The 18,832-nt window shown below is 34.1% G+C and overlaps 3 protein-coding genes across 5 annotated transcripts in view; 1 reads left to right on the top strand and 2 right to left on the bottom strand.

Annotated features, from left to right (window-relative positions):
* Positions 1 to 18,832, top strand: part of LOC123704168 (WD repeat-containing protein 7) — a 110,072-nt gene that overhangs the window by 54,615 nt on the left and 36,625 nt on the right. The window lies entirely within an intron of this gene.
* LOC123704159 (pupal cuticle protein PCP52-like) lies at positions 4,197 to 7,806 on the bottom strand. 3 transcript variants are annotated; one of them, XM_045652459.1, is made up of 4 exons: positions 7,691 to 7,806; positions 6,188 to 6,352; positions 5,129 to 5,378; positions 4,197 to 4,960 (listed from the first exon to the last, which is right to left on the bottom strand). In XM_045652459.1, the coding sequence occupies exons 1-4, from the start codon at positions 7,733 to 7,735 to the stop codon at positions 4,224 to 4,226; spliced, it is 1,197 nt and encodes a 398-aa protein (XP_045508415.1). In that variant the 5' UTR covers positions 7,736 to 7,806; the 3' UTR covers positions 4,197 to 4,223. The 3 variants fall into 3 exon arrangements, with proteins under 3 accessions (XP_045508415.1, XP_045508416.1, XP_045508414.1); XM_045652460.1 differs by having other exon boundaries at positions 4,197 to 4,918; XM_045652458.1 differs by having other exon boundaries at positions 4,197 to 5,378.
* On the bottom strand, positions 16,916 to 17,893 carry LOC123704160 (cuticle protein 16.5-like). Its single transcript, XM_045652461.1, has 2 exons — positions 17,814 to 17,893; positions 16,916 to 17,726 (listed from the first exon to the last, which is right to left on the bottom strand). Exons 1-2 carry the CDS (start codon positions 17,823 to 17,825, stop codon positions 17,046 to 17,048), a joined length of 693 nt encoding a protein of 230 aa, XP_045508417.1. The 5' UTR covers positions 17,826 to 17,893; the 3' UTR covers positions 16,916 to 17,045.

The raw sequence follows: 18,832 nt of genomic DNA, 5'->3' as shown, positions 1-18,832 counted from the left end.
TTGTTGCAAATAAGTCATTTCAAGACAAATTACATTACCCGTTTTTGCTTAGAACAGTACGATTAATACAAAATAATATTAACAAAGTGTCTGACCTTATTTCTACCATACATTGGCATAATTCGACTTAAAGGAACTTACTTGTTCAGGAATTGCCAAATAATAAGAGGAAGTAATACGGCTATCAAAATGGGGCTATAAAATCCCCGTATGGCGCTTCAATAGGTTTCAGAAATATGTTATAATACGAAGAAAAAGAAGTATTAAATAATTTTATGATATCTTTAAGGAACAGTCACTTAAGATGAAGCATTTAAAACATCTCATATGGACATTATGAGTAAAAGTAAAAGTGACTATAGTTTATTATTCCATACGCACGTTACTATCGGGGTGACTCGGTTAAGTAACGAACATGAGCTGAATGGCACAGGGTATATTATAATTACCTAATATTATATGCTGCCAAGTCGGCCAAGTGCGGAATTTGTCGCTATTGCTGTTTTAGTGTTTTATTATCCTTACTAAACCTTATCCCGCCTAATATTATAATTGTTTTTCCTTCTTTCATGTCGCAATGGAGCGATTTAATGGTACCATTATACCCATATGTAAAAGTACGATGTAGCTACTGTAATCTCGTATAAAGTTAATAAAGAACGCTATTTTCACAAATTACACAAATGGCAGAAATTTGCTACAATCAAAATCACTGAAAAAAAAATCGCGTACCCTTAAATGGCTACAAATCCATTTAAGGGTAATTTAATTTGAAATTACGAAGGAAGATTTTAACTTTAAACATTTATACGGATGTGTAACCTAGAAACAAGTTTTAGTATGTCTTTTTTAAAAATAAAACATTTTTAAATATTTCAGGACATTTTTCACACACTATACTAAGTATTTCGCTAAGCAAGTATTTTTTGTTATGGAAACCAAATAAACATACATAATTTAAATATATACTTATATATAGATAATTAACACCCAGACACAGAGCAAACATCGATGTTTATAACATAAATTCTTGCCCTGGGTGGGAATCGAACCCACGACCTCTGGCTTCAATGCAGGGTCGCTACCAACTAAGCCAACCGGTCAGCTGAAAGAATTTATTATCATCGATCGAGAAAACCGTGTCAACTGACTTTCTGTGGTATTAAAACAGCGTGAAATACATTTTTTATTATTATTGTATTTATCTAGTAAGTTAAATGATAATTGATTAGCTACTTATATTAAAATTCCTTCATGATGTTCTTAATATGGTAGTATAGCTCATGTACTTTACCAATCATGAGTACAGTTTTTTAATACTTTAAGTAATAAATAATGGATATACATTGTCGCATTATGAGATACTTGTCCTTATAACACGGGGTATGTGAGCATAAAAAAGTATTGTAAAGTAATATCTGCGCGTGCGCCGGTTTGTTCCGCTTGGGACTTTATTATTTTAGCACAAGAAAATATCTTGATCTATACTAATATTATAAAGAGGAAAGGTTTGTAATTATGTAAGTATGTATGTATGTATCTATGGTTTTCACGCATAAACCTCTCAACGGATTTTGATGAAATTTGGCAGAGACAATCTTTAGACCCTGAGAAAGAACATAGGCCTTTTATTGCGAAATATGTACCACGGGCGAAGCCGGGGCGGACCGCTAGTTTATTATATTCAGATTATTCTTAAACGAGTAATTTAGATAAAGTAAAACTACTTTGGTATGGTTTACAGTTTACATCCAGTTGTATTACAGCTTAGTAGAGGTATATTTGAAAATAACTTTGTGCTAACGTATTTCACGTTTAAAATATACATTAAGCTCATTGAAAAGTTATCAACACATTTTTATGGTTAAGTATTCCATCACTATTAAATTTGCTTATATGTTCAACGTTTAATATTTCTCTGTAGCATAATTTATTAATTACTGCATAGCGGTTCCAGAGTGAGAAACTGAGAACATAAAATTAATTTTGTTGCATTCTTTCCCGTGGCTCTCGAAGTAATCTCATAAACTCTCATATCATTTTATTAAACTTATTTTAAGAGCGTTTTTGAAGTGCAAAAATACATGGGATGGTAGAGCTCTGTCCTGTGGTATCATGGTAAGTTATATAAATTAAAATATGTTATTTTTCTCACTAATATTTATACAATATCAAAATATCATGCAGACCTACAAATCAATTTTTTTTTCATTTATAAAAGCATTTAAATTCCCAAAAACTAAATATTAAAATCATTCAGATATGCTTCAATAATTTTGTTGTAAGAATGTAAATAAACGTTTAACTTTCGCCTCTATAATTTTAGTAGGATTTAGTAGAATTATTTTTACTTACTATACTGTAGCATTACTGTAAGTTACCAAGTGGAATGTACAACTCTAACTAGTGCATTAAGATCATAATGCGTGCGCGCAGATACAATCTTGTTAGGTGTTGGCGAGCAACGTATTGAATTTGTGGAACTTGAGACTTATGTTAGGTATCCTAAAATTAGTTTAGATAGCCTATTTAGAGCCTATTTTCATTTTATAGCTTTATATTCGAAATTATATTAATGTTTGTTTGTGAACAATTTGTTTAAAACCTAATGAATTATATACTAAAACCTTCCTCTTGAATCACTGTTACAAAAGCTGCATCAAAATCAGTTGCGTAGTTTTAAATATTGAACCATACAGGGACATAGAAACGGACAGAGAAAGCGACTTTGTTTTATACTATGTAGTGATAACCCATTTTCATTTTACATCTTAACATTCGGAATTGTTTATTTTATTTTCTAGTTAAATGATTGCTCTATTAGATAGAAAATTATGCTAATTATTTTAATGTGTTTTGTTGATTAGAAAAGTTGATATTTAAACGCATTATTAAGATTATTTTCAAAATATAAGCAGTTGAAGGGAATTAAAGATACAACACGATTATCCACGCCTGTACGTTTGCACGAGCAATAATGTTGAATTGAATAATTATTAAGTTATTATTTGTTTGTGAAATACTGCAGTATTATTAAAAATATGTCTTTCTTTATTACTAATTAAATTTAAATAGTTTTAGTGTATGGTAATGATCAAATTAGTGACTGATATTTAGGAAATTGCGTTCATAATCATGATACTATATATTATACTAGCTTTCCGCCCGCGGCTTCGCCCGCGTTTTCAAAAAAAACCCGCATAGTTCCCGTTACCGAGGGATTTCCGGGATAAAACCTATCCTATCTCTCAAGTTGGATCGAACTGCACATGGTGTGCGAATTTTATTATAATCGGTTTAGTGGTTTAGGAGTCCATTGAGGACAAACATTGTGACACGAGATTTATATATATTAAGATAATAGGGAATTATGGAGTTTCTTGCCGGTTCTTCGCCATAGATACAGCTTTCCGAATCGGTGGTAAATGTTAAAACTGTTATGACTATTCTAAAGTGCTTCTAGAAGAAGTCTCATTGAATAAATAAATGTTTGATTTTGAATATAATTTCCTACTAAAACGTACGTTGACTAGCCTTTTTTGTTTTGTGTGAAGTTAGTGCTTGGTTTACAAAATAAACATGTTTTATATTACACGCTAAATTTAGAAGTAAGATGTTGAAATATTTTTTTTATCGGTCGAATAGTTTTGGACTAGTTATCAACAAGCATATAAAAAATGTTATTTTTTCGGTTCATAATAATATTATGTTTAGATTAATTTAAATATTTAAGTAGGTAACCATTACAATGGTAAAGCAATATAATGTAATTCATCTTAACGAAATATTATAATTGATGATGAAGATGAAGATGCGTAATTAATTAATTGTTGTTGTTAAATTATTAGTGTAAATAGAAAAGTCAATACTGATACCCATATTATAAGTGGTTTAAAAATTAGAAATGATAAACACTTTGAAACATTACATCTACACTAATATTATAAAGAGGAAAACTTTGTTTGTTTGTTTGATTGTAATGAATAGGCTCATAAACTACTGGACCGATTTTGATGAAATTTGGCACAGACAATCTTTACACCCTGAGAAAGAACATAGGCTACCTTTTATTGCGAAATATGTACCACGGGTGAAGCCGGGGCGGACCGCTAGTAAATGATAAAGCTTTGAGTTACAGTGTAAAATTAAGTGCGAACGATGAATAACTCGACATTAGGCAAAATAAAACACAAGAGAAATCTAACTAGCATTTATTAGCATGTTTAGTAGATAGTTTTGAAGACGGTTGGTGTGTAGAAGGGGGTTTGGTAGTGCGGGAATGCGGCCACGGCGCCCACGGGGAGGGACCGCAGACCGATCTGCGCGTACGCAGCATTGGGAACGATTGACTGGTAGCTGAATGGAGCCACGCCAACCGGCACGGGGTGGACCACAGAGTTGAAAGCTTGGAATTCTACCTTCTTAGCCTCGGGCGATTCTTGGGCAACCTGGTCAGCTGGCTGCGCCTGAACTTCGGCGGATTCAGCGACAACGGATTTCACTTCAGCGGATTTCATGTCAGCGGATTTCACGCTAGGGGCATTAATGTCATCGGATCCCTTATTATCTACAGGGGCGGCTTCCTGTGGTTTCCCGGCGTAATCCGATTCAGCGACTGCGGATTTTACACCTGATTCGCTGTTAGCTTCTGTTGGTTGTGCATTTGCGCTAGCATCGTTGGTTTTATAGCTTGCTACAGCGGCTTGAGGTGCGGCGACCGCTTCGAGGTTAGCGACACCAGGTGCTACACCAGGCGTGTAGGCGGCGAGGTTAGCGACACCAGGTGCTACACCAGGCGTGGATTCGACGAGGTTAGCGACACCAGGTGCTACACGAGGCGTGTAGCCGGCGAGGTTAGCGACACCAGGTGCTACACCAGGCGTGTAGGCGGCGAGGTTAGCGACACCAGGTGCTACACCAGGCGTGTAGGCGGCGAGGTTAGCGACACCAGGTGCTACACCAGGCGTGTAGGCGGCGAGGTTAGCGACACCAGGTGCTACACCAGGCGTGGATTCGACGAGGTTAGCGACACCAGGTGCTACACGAGGCGTGTAGCCGGCGAGGTTAGCGACACCAGGTGCTACACCAGGCGTGTAGGCGGCGAGGTTAGCGACACCAGGTGCTACACCAGGCGTGTAGGCGAATCCGGCCCTAAGTGCATCGTTGCTAGCAAGAGCTCCACCGATGGCTGCCTGAGCGGTTTGCGCGGCGTCTATCGCTTGCCATTTTTGGTCTTCAGCGGCCCAGAAAGCTTCCTCGCTCCTCTCCTTGGCGAGATCTGTGCCTTCGATGATGCCCTCTTGTTGGTTCTCGACGGCTTGCTCGGCTAGTTCTCTGGCTTTGTCGGCGATCGAGCGGGCGTGGTCTTCGGCTTTTACCTAAGGAATAGAATAGAATGTTGTTACGTTCATGGATTCTGTTAGAGTTGACGTAGTGTATTTTACTACTATTGAATGGGCGGAGATAAAATTTTAAACATAATTATTGAGTAAAATATATCAATAGATTACTGTTAAATGAAGGACTTATCGGTAAGTTACTTATCGGTTTTGTCACTTGTTTTACGCATCGATCTTTGGTAAGATTTTACCAAAGATCAAATTGACCTGTACAATTCGATATACTTGTGTTAAAATTATTGTAGTATATACTACTAATTCGTAGTTATCTTAATTTAGAATTTCATTGAAAGAGCAAAGTAACTAAAGTAAATAGTACAATATTTATTGTGTGTTGCGCCCACGTTTCAAATAGTAATGAATGATGCAATATACAAGTAAAGTGATAATATCTATGAATGCAAAGTAAAATGTAAATTGTTCGTATTTAAATTAAGTAAGTAATAATATTAATACATATGTAATTAAATTATTGAATATGTATATTAAATATTATGTTACAACTATCAACGCTTATTTTTAAAATTACTTCAAAATGTATGCTGCGTCATTCAAAATACCTGTTCTTTTACAAATAGTTCTAAAGCACGCTTTAATATTAAATGACTACTATACAATGGGTAATACGTGGTATTATAGAACTGAGAATTAAGTTCGACTTTCTTTGCTGACTTATTAAAATAAGGTTTCGTCAATCGTGAGATGACCACAACCAACCAATGAAACAGTACTCTATCAATCTATCTAGTATCAAAATATATCTAGTGTACTATGTAGTACCAAAATACCTGAGCGTTAATAGCAGCCGCCTGCAGATCGTCAGCTGATACCGGTACAGCCGGTACAGCTGAAATAGCCGGTACATGTACCGCCTGAGCCACTAGTGGTTGGAGCGGCACTTGGGCCAAGTAGGAGGGGGCTGCGGCCGCGCAGGCGAAGATGGCTGATAGAACCTGTTGAATTTAATATTATTTAATGTTATTTAGGATCAATTTATACAAGCATGGAGTCAAAGAGTATCGAAGCATCTATGAGGATGATGTTTGTTGTGGTTTCTGCTTGATTAAATTATATTTAGAGGATAGGTATTTGATGTGGTTTAATTGAGCCTGCTATATCGGCTTTCAATTTGTTTTGATTAGGTTTTTTTGGTATGTGTGCTGAAGTAAGAATGTTGAAAAACAAGTCATTTATGCATAAAAGTAAATTATTTGACTTTTTTGTTCGTGTTTTTCAGAACTCATGAAATTTTTGTATTGTAACCGATCCAGGATAAGTAAGAATTTTGAATTAAATCTGTACGTTTAAAGGTCAAAATCGAACCTTAAAGAGTTACAAACATACATGTAAATTGTAAATCTAATAAAAGCGCGTTAAAAAGAGAATACAATGCGGAATTAATATCATTATTAATACTTATAGTATTCTAATAACTTTTATAAGTCTCTGTTTAATAATTTGACATTTAGTCATACATAGTAATTAGTGATATTAGCAATTACAATACACTGGTTTGCTTGAAGGCTGGACACTCAATTAGAATTGTTATAACCACTCTATATTAAATTTATTTCGTAAATTCGCATTTGCATTAAATAAAGTTATTTTAATTTTGTTGCCCAATTTATTATGTAGAAGTTAATTGGGAATTAGACTGATGATAAAATTCGCAGTATTTCGACATTTGGTTAACAATTTTTGTTAAACTATAGTTAACTTTTATGATTTTTGAATATAATACGGAAGTATAAGTATAAGATTTTGTAGAAGAAACTGTCCTTAATGCAATTCAAAAGAATTTAAAAAGTATGACGTTGAAGGTATTAATAATTATTTTGAAAAATGATGTGGATACTTTTTTACAAAAACCGGAGCGCGGAAGTGATAACTTTAATAAATAGGTATTTTGTCTTTTAATACAAAAATAACATATGTCGTTCAAGATAAGCAAAACAAAAAGCATAAAAGAGGAATAGAAATTCTATCACGACAAAGATGTGTCCTTGTCAAATGATATTCGATCTATCGAAGAAAGAAAAACTGTCGAAGTTTTTTGTACCGCAGCACACACACAACACATTTTCACCAAATAGGTCACTGGCACTACACTAGAACTCGATTCCAAAAACAAAACAACCAATGTTTAAAATATTAAATTAATCTATTTTTAATCTGTATCAATCATGTCAAATTAAACTTCAAATTTCATATTTAATCTGTGAGAAAATTAAACAAGGCTTTAAATTTAACCACCGGTTATTTTGTTGGTAAAACTGTATTTTAATACCAACCAGAACTCTCATCGTGGATGCTGGATGGCTACTGATTGATCTCATCACGCATCACACGGCTTTTATAATCGTCATTGTGAATATAGAACAGGCTGAATACTGGAGTCTCGTTTAATTAAAAAAAAAAAGTAAAACGTCAACGCCCGAAGGCGGGAAGAATGCAGGAAGCGCGCGCTTTTTGACAGTCGAGTCGCGTCGGCCATTTTGGCGGCTTCAGGTTTGGCGCCATAAAGAGCGTATACAGACTATATCATGTGGATTCTCTTTTGATTTTTAATTTTCGAATGTGATACTTTTTGTATGTGTAAATTTTGAGAACGTTTTTTTTTGGAAATAAGCTTGGTTTAAAGTAAAGATGTTGTCAGTGATCAGGAGCAATACATTATCGACAATAAGTCAATAAACAACTAAACTAATGAGCTAATGAATATTTGGTAATTCAATTGACGTAATTTAAATTCAATTTGTTTATGTACACGTTGGAAAATTCTCGATTTTTCTCTTAAAACTGGTTATATTATTTTATTTTTTTTAATTAAATCAAACAATGTTGCCACAATTTACATAAAAGTATCTGTACTAGGGCGTGGATATGAATAATAAATAAAATTCCATATTAGCTGTGAACAAAGACACCTTAGCTGTATAATATTATAACTAATTCGTATATTTCGTTACATTTCCTTAGTTTTTCTTTTATAAAAAAGGCAATTGTTTGAGTTATTTATGATGTTATAAAACCTTTTTTGACAATGTCATATTGTAACTGGCAGTTTATAAAAGAAAAAAGAAAAAAATCAGTAGCTATGGAATAAGCATAGACAATGTTCCAATTCTGAATATAAATAGCTCAAAAAAGGCTCAAAAGAAATGCACGCCTTTAACATAAAAGGCGTCAATGAGCAAACGTACAAGCACTTTTTAGTAACATATGTAGGTATCGATTAAGGACGTGTACACACAGACATAATTTACCGCCATCTCTATAAAGATTAAATTGATATTGTCGTATAGAAATGTCCGTATAAATTTATAAATGTCACGGGAGTGTTTCAGTGGGGTTTTTTTGGTTATAGTTTTTCGAAAATGTCAGTAAGGGTGCGTGCATATGATGTGAAAGGGATAGTGGGAGACGTCATATTCCCAGATGTCAAATGCTTTTTGGGAATGTAGATTAAAATACTTATAGTATAAATTTTGTAAGAAATGAATGACTTATTTTTGTATGCATTTCCTGTTCGACAAGGGAAATTGAAAAATTGTATCTCAAAAATGATTTAAAATTTTCTGAAGATCATGAATTGCGCGTTTCGTTTCAGTATTGTGAAATAAGTTTATTAAGCCCAATTATTATATTGAATGCATATAAAATGTGTTGAATAAAGTTATATAAAAATGTCTACGTGACAAGAGCAGTGTATATAGAATTATAATGAATCAGCGTAATTATAATAATTGATACATTTGCGGTGGCCTTTGTATAGAGAAAGGTTTGCATTTTCTATAGATACAATTTTGTGGTTAACATTTAAAGTTCTAAGTAGAGTTAATTCTGTGAATAAATGCGAAATACCGAAATGGTATTGCGAAATATTGCAAACAAGTAGTGCCCTGTGGATTAACCCGCAGTGCTCCGCTCTTGTTGGCCTTAGCGTGATGATATATAGGCTATAGTCTTCCTCGATAAATGGGGTATCTAACGCCGAAATATTTTTTAAAATCGGACCAGTAGTTCCTGAGGTTAGCGCATTCAAACAAACAAACCCTTCAGCTTTATAATATTAGTGTAGATTTGAATTTTAATGATATTTGTTTTTCAAAGCAGACAAAATTGTATTTGTGAGTACATGAATAAAACGAATTTAAAATCATTTACGACGTTTACACAAGGTAACAAGAAAAACTAGGTCTATTAATGTATTATTCGAGTGAGCAATAAAAATTAAATGTCACGCACCAGTGTGAACGCGCCCTAAGGATGACAGGACGAGTTTTAACATATGGTACGATCCTTAGTAGCTAAGTGATCGAAACGGTGAAGACACGTTCGCGCAGGTACAATAATTAGTGAAGGGTAAGAGTGATTATTATTTTACAGTAGATTAATTTTTAGTGCAAGCATTACTAGTAGGTACCAGAACCCAGAACTAGTCTAAAGGGGGTTTGGGTACTTTTGTATGGGCTACTGGCGTCGTGATGACATTTCGCGGCCAGTGATGAAACTTGTCAGAAAAATCTTATAATAAAATCATCTAGATTCTAGGTAAATGAATAATACAAACCTATCTCTGTTCCTAATACGTTTCGAGATTTGTGTCGATGATAACTTTTGCTTACAATATATGTATTGTATGTTATTGCTCTTTAACCGACTTCAAAAAAAGGAGGAGGTTATCAATTCGGCCGGTATGTTTTTTTTTGTATGTACACCGATTACTCTGAGGTTTCTGAACCGATTTACGTGATTCTTTTTTTGTTCGATGCGGGATGGTGTCGAATTGGTCCCATAAAAATTTTATTCGGATAGGCCCAGTAGTTTTTATTTTATGAGCATTTTTGTCTGTATTTGTAAATGTTGCAAGTGCAAGTTTGAAGTCGGTTGTTTTTAACGCAGTTATCACTTGTTTAAAATATCCAAGTTTCATCATTTGCCGCGAAAGTTCATCATGACGCCAACTTTACCCAAACCCCTTTGTATAGTCGAGCTTTTTACAAGCTTTTAGTTTTCATTCCCTGTAGGTATAGATAAAATTCTCGCTAATCTGCAAGAAAAAAGACATAGAATTCTGATCTTCCAATACAAATATTTTCTAGTGTTTGATTTTACGCGAGTATTATACATTTAGAAATTAAAGACTTTTTAACGGATTTCAAACGCGATTTATTCATTATATTATTTACGCTCGTTGTAAAGTGTTCGAAACGTCGGGAAAATAATGTAATTAATAAATCGCGTTTAAAATCCGTTAAAAAGTCTTTAATTTCTTCCAATACTATAGTTTGTCAATCAGTCAGTGAACGATTTCTATTGTAGATGAGCTGAATATTTATTTTATCTAATCATGTGTGATTTTCCGTTTTTATTAGGCTTCATGAACCTTTATCTTTTCAGTGATGAACCAATTCACGCTAACTACTACGCTAATGATTGTACCGTATACTTACTATAAAAGATAAGCATCATTTTATTTTTAACTAGCGGTCCGCCCCGGCTTCGCCCGTGGTACATATTAACGTTTTCTCTACATAAGAACCATCCTCGTACTTCAAGGAATATAATAAAAAAAGAATTATCGAAATCGTTTCAGCCGTTCTCGAGTTATGCGCTTACCAATACATTTTGCGATTCATTTTTATATATAAGATTTTATTACAAAATAAAATTTGCCTGTTTATCGTTATTTTTTGGACATTTTCTAGTTATCGTTGTTTTTGATCATGAAATTGAGAGTTTTGTTCTATCGAGAAGATGTTATAGATTCTGTTTTATATTTTTATTCGAAAAAGTTGTATGACAGAGTTAAAAATATTGAATTTCACAATATTATCCAGACGCATAAATTGGAAGATAAAAAATCCGCGGAAGGAATCGGCGCTGAATTGACGTTGATTATTTTTGTTATTTATAGAGTTATATTTTTATAAATTAAATTTTTAATAATTAACCACATTCTTGTTCATTCGCAGCAGATTTAATAATAATTTCATTAATGATCAGTTAATTATAGTTTTACATGAATTTGCCAGTCAGTTCAATTCACGGCGTAAACTGACTAGGAATAAGAGGTCATAATACGGCCCCTGACCGAATTTTCCTTACCTATGTTACCTTATACAATTTAGGATAGTAACCTTCTTCTCATCCATTAATAAGCTATTAATAAAAATAAGCACGTTGTCTGTCTGTCAAGATATAAATAGAGTACTAGATTTTCGCCCGCGTTTTCAAACGAAAACCCGCATAGTTCCCGTTCCCGTGGGATTTCCGGGATATTACCTATCCTATGTGTTAATCCAAGTTACCCTCTATATGTGTGCTAAATTTCATTGTAATCGGTTCAGAAGTATTTGCGTGAAAGAGTAACAAACACACACACATCCTCACAAACTTTCGCATTCATAATATTAGTAGGATTTTACCTTCCCGTTCTATAAAGGTACAATTACAAGGTCCAAAAATAGTCACGTTAATGATTTACATATTTTAATATTAAGTTTTTATTAATATATAATTTTTGAGTTAACTCATGTAAGATTTTTTTTATTACATGTAAAAATAACTTTCACTTACTAAAGTAATATATATATTTAGACTACTTGTGCTGTTTTCATTATGTTATTGATAGTGTACATTTTTTTTCAGATATATAGTACATGAGAATGATTTATGTGCTATTTATAGTGCTAAGTAACCTTGATTTGTTCGCAGAAAAATAGAGTTCAATGTCGATACAAAATTTAGCAAAATAACTTTAATTCAGTCATTTTAATTTTAATCCTTCGTAAACTCTGTCCGTACATCAACACATACCTACGAAACGCGGTCAAATAATTTTCAAATCAGTCAATCATTTTTCTGCAACAAACTTACAAACATACAACGTTTAAACGTTATTTCCAAGCAAATTCCCCAAAAAATATTATCATCTGTCGTCATATTATGTCGATATCAAAAATGCAGTCGAATTGTGAACCTCCTCCTTTTTTTGAAGTCGGTTGAATACGTAATAAATAATAACTATAAACTCACAAACGAACTATTTGTCCTACCTCTTCATTACGTAAATCCTAAAAAAAAGAACCACATAGCGCAAAAAATCGATATCAAACGCGTGATTTCATCGAGACATTGAAAAAATTCGATTTTCCCTTTCATTCGAACTTGACCCGTGATGCGCGGTCGTTGACCGCACGGAGATGCGTCAGCCATTGATACACACATACATGCATATATGTAGATCTATGTGAGTGTGTTAGCGGTTTTGTTTTGTCGTCACTTGATAGATGACGTTGCGTCATTGTGTTGTTAGATGTGACGTAGTGATAGATAAAAATGTGTGTTTGTCTGTTTTGGTCTATAAAATGGCGGATGAGGTTTTGATGAGAATTTGACTGGCTCTGTTATTGTTTATTTATTTTGATGTACAAAATAACGGATTCGATAGTGATGGGACTTTAACTGGTGTGTAGCTCCTATCATGAGCCAGTTTTAGTGCTGTTTTTAGAAAACGAATTGTTTATAATGCAATTTTATAGACACACACAGATACACACATGTTTAAATTACAACTTGAACTTGAAAGAACGGTATAGCAAATACGAAACATATACACTCGAAATATGTAAATCAAAATCAAAATTTATTATCATAATATATGATGATCATGATTCATGGTGATGACATTTGGTAAATACTACACTTGATGAAAGACATGTTATAAACATATCATCAGCTAATAAATTAATAGATATTCGAAAAAGGGAATTTCGATGATACTGATCAACAATTATTTATTTTTATAATCTAAGGAAATTAAAATAAAATTCAAATGAAAATAACTCAATTATATCTATACAAAGGCTATTTAGAACATCAATTGATCGGAACGGTAGATAATAAAAGCCACGAAAAGAAAGACTTATGTAATACTTTTTTTAGCAGTGCTAGACAGTTGGTACATAATTCAATTTGTTAAACGTTTGATGTCATTCGGAAGGTGAATGTTAAACAGTTGGCAAATAAACTGTAACAATTGTTTTTGTGTATTGTGTATTGATTTCGAGTGAGGTTTTCAATTACTTAACTTATAAAGAGGAATAATTTATGTGTTATATAGTAAGATGACACAACTATTTTTAAATCATATGTGATGGGAATTCACTAAAATAAGTAGAGCAAGATGACCTATGTCCTATAACTAAAAATATTTAATATAATTTTTTAAATAAATATTGGATAAAAAATCATGTATATTATATCACAAATTATTAATTGTTGAATTAGATGTAGGTACCCTAAATGAGTAAGAGAATATTTTTTTGTAGAGAAACTTAACCACAGAAATCACATAGTGATACATGACCTAACTATGAATTTATTTCCCTAAAAGTTCTATAAAATTCCCTTGTACTTTTTTAGATATTCATTAGCTGTTATATAGGATCTTTTATCTCCAAGAGTCCTATGAAATTCCCGTTAATAGTTTTTACATACAAAACACACTCATTCACATCTCTAAAGTCTAAACTCACAATGCGCACTAAAAACTGGCGAATTGCACAACGCATTGCGCAAACGCATCATTGTTATGAACAAACGTATTGTATGTATGTTTGTTACGTGACATGTGTGTTGTATAAGTCTATATATATACAACACATATTATATCTATATATATACTAGTTTGTTACGTGTGTTTGTATTTTAGACTAATGATAGTGCGTACGTTTATTGGAATTAACTCTATGGCCGCAGTTCAAACATTTATTTAGTCAATTAGACTTCTTCTAGAAGCACTTTTTAATCGTCATAATATAGTTTTACCAGTTAGGTTTTGCTTGTACTCAGTTTATGGGATATTTATTTATCTAAACTATTAATAAATATAGATGATAATATATAACATGTACATAATATTTTAATATTGTAATTGCAGAGAATGTTTTGCGTAGTTTGATAAAAAAAACTGTTTTCGTTTAGATATGAGGAAAAATGTATTCGGGAGGAGTGAAAAATATAAATTGTTATGTCAGACAGTTGTGTGGGTCTGCCAACTAGGTATGAACTATCTCTTAGCCAAATTTTATATTGTCCACTTCAGCCGTTACCAGTGGTCGCGAAACAATCATATGTTCATTTTCACATTAATTTAAATCTATACTAATATTATAAAGCTGAAGAGTTTGTTTGTATGTTTGTTTGAAGTTTGAACGCGCTAATCTCGGGATCTACTGGTCCGATTTGAAAAATTCTTTCGGTGTTAGATAGCTCATTTATCGAGGAAGGCTATAGGCTATATATCATCACGCTACAACCAACATGTGTAGAGCCACGGGGATGAAACCGCGTGGAGCAGCTAGTTAAACGATACAAATGTACAATTCAAATATTTCAACTACAATTTAAAATGTTATCTTTCTTTCTTATTTCATACGGTACGATCGCTTTAAAAGATAAAAGATTAAGTCAACGATTGAACGATTTGCCGTGATATTGTAACAGGCACTCAACTTTCGCATTAAACCGACTTACGAATAAGAGGTTCATTAATAAACTAAATAGGTTTATATAAATTTATATAAATACTATAAAAATTTGAGTGTGCTTTGTTTAATACAATATAGATTTTCAATGAGATTTGTAGAGAAAGGCAGGTGGCAGAGCTTTGAAAATATATATGACTAGCTTACCGCCCGCGGTTTCGCCCGCTTTGTCTAAAACCTAATAAATTATATACTAAAACCTTCCTCTTGAATCACTTCATCTATTTAAAAAAAACCGGATCAAAATCCATTGCGTAGTTTTAAAGATTTAAGCATACAAAGGGACATATACATATATTATAAACAGAACACAGCCTTGTTTATAACGTTAAATTATCAAATATTTCTATGCATTTTTCTGAGCTGTTAATCAAAAAGGAAACAACAAATTAACATTGACTATTAATTTATATCAAATTTGTTTCTATTCACAATTAATTAAATATTTAAGACGTTTATTTATATTTGAACGTCTATACTGCGATGAATAATTTTAATTTTAATTTATATTTATGCCAAAAAAGCGTATTTTTCGATCAGTTATAGGTTATACAATAATTAGTGTCTATAATTTTGCCTAAAGTTTCTAAAAATTCAAATTTTTATTGAATAGATACTAAATTGTCTCATAAAAAATTAAAACGTTTCCCGTATCATTAAAAATATCAATTACAAGCGAGTAGTAATAAAATTGCCAACATTTCAAGTATCAAAATTATTAATAAAATTGCAAACATTTCAAGTATCAAAATTATTAATTAAATTCCAATAGACTGGATCTATAATACCTTAATTGTACTTGCAATATTAACGACGAGGTTCAATCAACTCTATGAAACTATGTAGTACCTAATTTTAGATCCTGCTCATGGTCAATAAAAAATGTATGAAAACACACTTCCTAGTAGCTTTTTTTGTATGTTTGTTTGTTTTTTAGTTAATGTATGTTTAAGTAGCTTTCCGCCCACGGCTTCGTCCGCGTTTTCAAAGAAAAACCCGCATTGTTCCCGTTCCCGTGGGATGTCTGGGATAAAACCTATCCTATGTGTTAATCTATGTTACGCTGTATATGTGTGCTAATTTTCATTGTAAACGGTTCAGTAGTATTTACGTGAAAGAGTAACAAATATACATACACATACATCCATCCTCATAAACATTTTTTATATTTTATTATATGTATTAGTAGAATTAGTAGGATAGGATATGAGCGATTGGAAATTTATTGTGGTAATTCAAGTAACTTTTAAAGTTCATTTTAATATCTTTGTAAGGAGTATTGCGAATTGTAATAATAATTAAGTATGAGAAATGGAATGCTGTGGGTTATCAAAGTAATTTATGTCTTTCTTACACTATGATCTTTCAATAAAAGTATTAATGTAATTTAATGTTAAGTGTAATATTTCCTGATACAATTCTCATATATTTTTATACGATTTTGTATCAATAAAGTTGTCCGTACAGCGAACAAAGAAACAATTTCTTAGAATTATTGCGCTGTTAATAATTTCAATCGGCTTTTTATAGGCTTTTTCATAGTCCAATTCAAGGTGAGACGTTTTATGTACTATATACTTCCGTTTATATTCGTAAGTAATGGCCAATTATTTTTGTAATTACTCTATTTATATAGATTTGGTTGCAAATGTCAGGTTGGCATTTATAATAATTTATTTATGCAAGTAGAATGACATTTGCGCGTAATTGCGACAGGATGTAGGGCTGATATTAATTATTATGTCGATAGTGTTTGAAGGTTTTTTGTTGGCCTCAGTTTTTGTTGATTGATTGTTTGTTTTATTTAATCGATCGAGATAAGTGAGTCACTTGGGTGTTTTTAATGTACAGATATATTATTTGATTTGTGTTTGAAATTATGAATGTTTATGGAAATGTATTGTTGTAGAGCAAACAAAGTTATTCGACGTTTGGAAAATAGGGAAATTGAAAGAGAACATGTATAAATTACTATTTCATTTATTCACACATCCTCGCCTCTGTATATCTGTACAAAAATTTACATTTAAATAAAAACATTCCGAAGTTGAGTATTAGGAAAAAAATTTTTTGGCTAGAAGTTTATCACAGTTTACCATGCGTGCGCGAGACCGTGGGGGAGACCGTGGGCGAGACCGTGCGCCGCGTACGCGACTTGAGCGTGGACCACTGGGGCGGGGTGGGTCTGGGAGAGGGACTGGCTAGCTACGGAGTGAGAGCCACCGTACGCAGCGAGGGCGGGGGCAGCGTAAGCTCCGTGCGCGAGCGCAGGTGCGGCGTACGCGGCGTGGCCGTAGGCGGGCGCGGAGTAAGCGGCCACGGGTGCGGCAGCGATGACGGGCGCGGCGTGGCCGACCAGCTGGCGGGCTACGTTGGGAGCTACTCCGGCGGCGGCACCGTCAATCTGGGCCTGGGCGGTCTGGGCGGCGTCGACCGCTTGCCATGCGTGGTCTTCGGCGGCGTTCACGGCCTGTCCTTGCACTTCGGAAGCCTGGTCGTGGTATTCGCGGGCGGCGTCGACGGCGGCGCGGGCGTGGTCGGTCGCCTCGACGTGAGCGTCGATGGCGGCGCCTTGCAGGTCACCGGGGGGGATGGTGGGGGCGACGGCGTGGGCGACGGCCACGGGAGCAGCGTGAGCTACAGCCAAGGGCGCAGCGTGGGCCACTGCGTAGGGCGCGGCATGGCCGTAGGCCAAGCCGTGGGCGTAGGGTGCGGCCAGCAGGGCGCCGGATGGCGCGGCTGCGGCGCAGGCGAGGACGGCGGCGGCAACAATCTGCGGAAAGAAAGAATCCGGTTATCGATAATCCGTTTGCACAACACTAGATCACAACCACTGTTCACGTCACGATTTGAAACTAACCAGAAATCTCATCGTGCACTTCTGTTGTAGACTGCTCGATAGCTACTGATTGCTCTCATTTCGTTAGCGCGGCTTTTTATACTCGTACACCGCGTGGTGTGAAACGGAACGCGCTTGAAAAAAGTAAGTGGTCGCTCTCAAGGGCGGGAAGGGTGCAGGAAGCGTGGTCATTTTGACATACGCGTGTACGAATTTTGAATTTGACCGCGGGCGTAGACGGCCAGTGTCGTTTACTTTTTTTAAAAGCTAGACTCTAGAGCAACAACGCATACAGTCAAATTTGACAGAAAACAACCGGGAAAGGTTTCATGTATCCCTTTTATTAAATTATACAATCTGTGACACATATTACGCGGTAGGTCTATAAGATATAATGATTAGCGATACGTCAAAGATTACATTAGCATCGCATTAGTCGATATCTCAACGATGGGAAATTAAAAACGAGATTTTATTTGCATTTGTTATATTGTGTAGTGATTACATCCTGTGACCTAAATACGTTTTGCAATAAATTCCTAACTAGTTTTAGCTGGGCGTAACAAGTATGTACCAACTCGGATAAAATAATATAACAGCAAATGGTTTATTTAGAACTGCTAAATTGTATATTAGCACGAACAGTTTGATTGTTTTAATTTACGGTGTACGAATTAAATAACTGTATAGTTTATTATTAATAAACTATGTGTTACTCGCGATATCGTCTGCGTAAATCTGGTATAAAGTTTATAATTTTTATTCAACCTTACACCTATCTGCATACGACTTATCCAATATTGTTCATCTGTTTTGAAGTAATTGAATCTTATAGACTTCATTATTTTAATTTTTTAAGGAGTATGATTAAGTAAACATGTTTGAAAAGGGGAAAATGTTGTATGTCAACCTCCTTTGTGATATAACATAGTATTTAAAAGATTTTCCCTACATATACTAACTTATGTAATAGCATGGATAACTAGAAGCATTGTTTTGTCATGATAGGTACCTAAGTTTGTGTGAAAATATTCGGAATT

This window comes from Colias croceus, chromosome 28 (genome assembly GCF_905220415.1).
Source record: "Colias croceus chromosome 28, ilColCroc2.1".
Taxonomy (NCBI): Eukaryota; Metazoa; Arthropoda; class Insecta; order Lepidoptera; family Pieridae; genus Colias; species Colias croceus.
This window is presented reverse-complemented; position numbering and strand designations above follow the sequence as displayed.

Bases quoted from the DNA above. Each gene is read 5' to 3' on its own strand.
- LOC123704159 (XM_045652458.1), bottom strand. From the start codon at position 7,735: ATGAGATCAATCAGTAGCCATCCAGCATCCACGATGAGAGTTCTG. The intron at 6,353-7,690 runs GTTGGTATTAAA...TAAATTCAACAG, and splicing joins CATCCACGATGAGAGTTCTG to GTTCTATCAGCCATCTTCGC. The intron at 5,379-6,187 runs GTATTTTGGTAC...TCTATTCCTTAG, and splicing joins CGGCTGCTATTAACGCTCAG to GTAAAAGCCGAAGACCACGC.